This window comes from Monoraphidium neglectum (assembly GCF_000611645.1).
Source record: "Monoraphidium neglectum strain SAG 48.87 unplaced genomic scaffold scaffold02518, whole genome shotgun sequence".
Taxonomy (NCBI): Eukaryota; Viridiplantae; Chlorophyta; class Chlorophyceae; order Sphaeropleales; family Selenastraceae; genus Monoraphidium; species Monoraphidium neglectum.
Window position 1 is genome coordinate 5,214 of NW_014011110.1, and position 496 is coordinate 5,709.

Below are 496 nucleotides of genomic sequence, written 5' to 3' on the forward strand. Positions count from 1 at the left end.
CACACGCGCGCGCGCGCACCGCGTACGCGTGCCCATTGTCGATGATCCGCTGGATGGTCTCCACCATCTGAGGGATATACTCTGTCGCCTTAGGCTCGTCCTGCGGGTGGTCAATCGCCACACGGAATACTTGATGAGTGCAGCGGACGGCTTTTATGGTACGATAGACACTCGTCATAGGCAGCACGCCCGCAGGACGCATCAGGCGCGGCGGCGGCGGCCGCCTGCAACCCTCAGCGCGCCCCCGCTGCCCGTTTTGCCGCCTCCCCGCCCCCGTCCGAGCCGCTATTCCTGCCTGCTCCCGCGCGCAAATCACTTTACATCATGCCTGGCTGCCCAGCCCACCGTGGGCGACAGGCAGCCCAGCAGGCGCATGTCGGTGTGGAATTCGTCGATGAAGCGCGCGCTGAGGGCGAGGGGGTCCTCCCCCGCCTCGTTAGCCCTGGGGTGGTGGGGGGGGGGGTCGCACGAGGGGGGGAGCACGCGGCCGTCTGAG

At 67.9% G+C, this 496-nt stretch overlaps 1 protein-coding gene across 1 annotated transcript in view; it reads right to left on the reverse strand.

Moving 5' to 3' along the window:
- The window catches only part of MNEG_10928 (cysteinyl-tRNA synthetase), a gene marked incomplete at both ends in the record, with an annotated part of 6,944 nt that overhangs the window by 4,810 nt on the left and 1,638 nt on the right, over window positions 1–496 (reverse strand). The window contains 2 exons of the mRNA XM_014040599.1: window positions 20–100; window positions 346–442. Of these exons, the coding sequence (XP_013896053.1) occupies window positions 20–100; window positions 346–442 (178 nt within the window). The remainder of the gene's footprint in view (window positions 1–19; window positions 101–345; window positions 443–496) is intronic.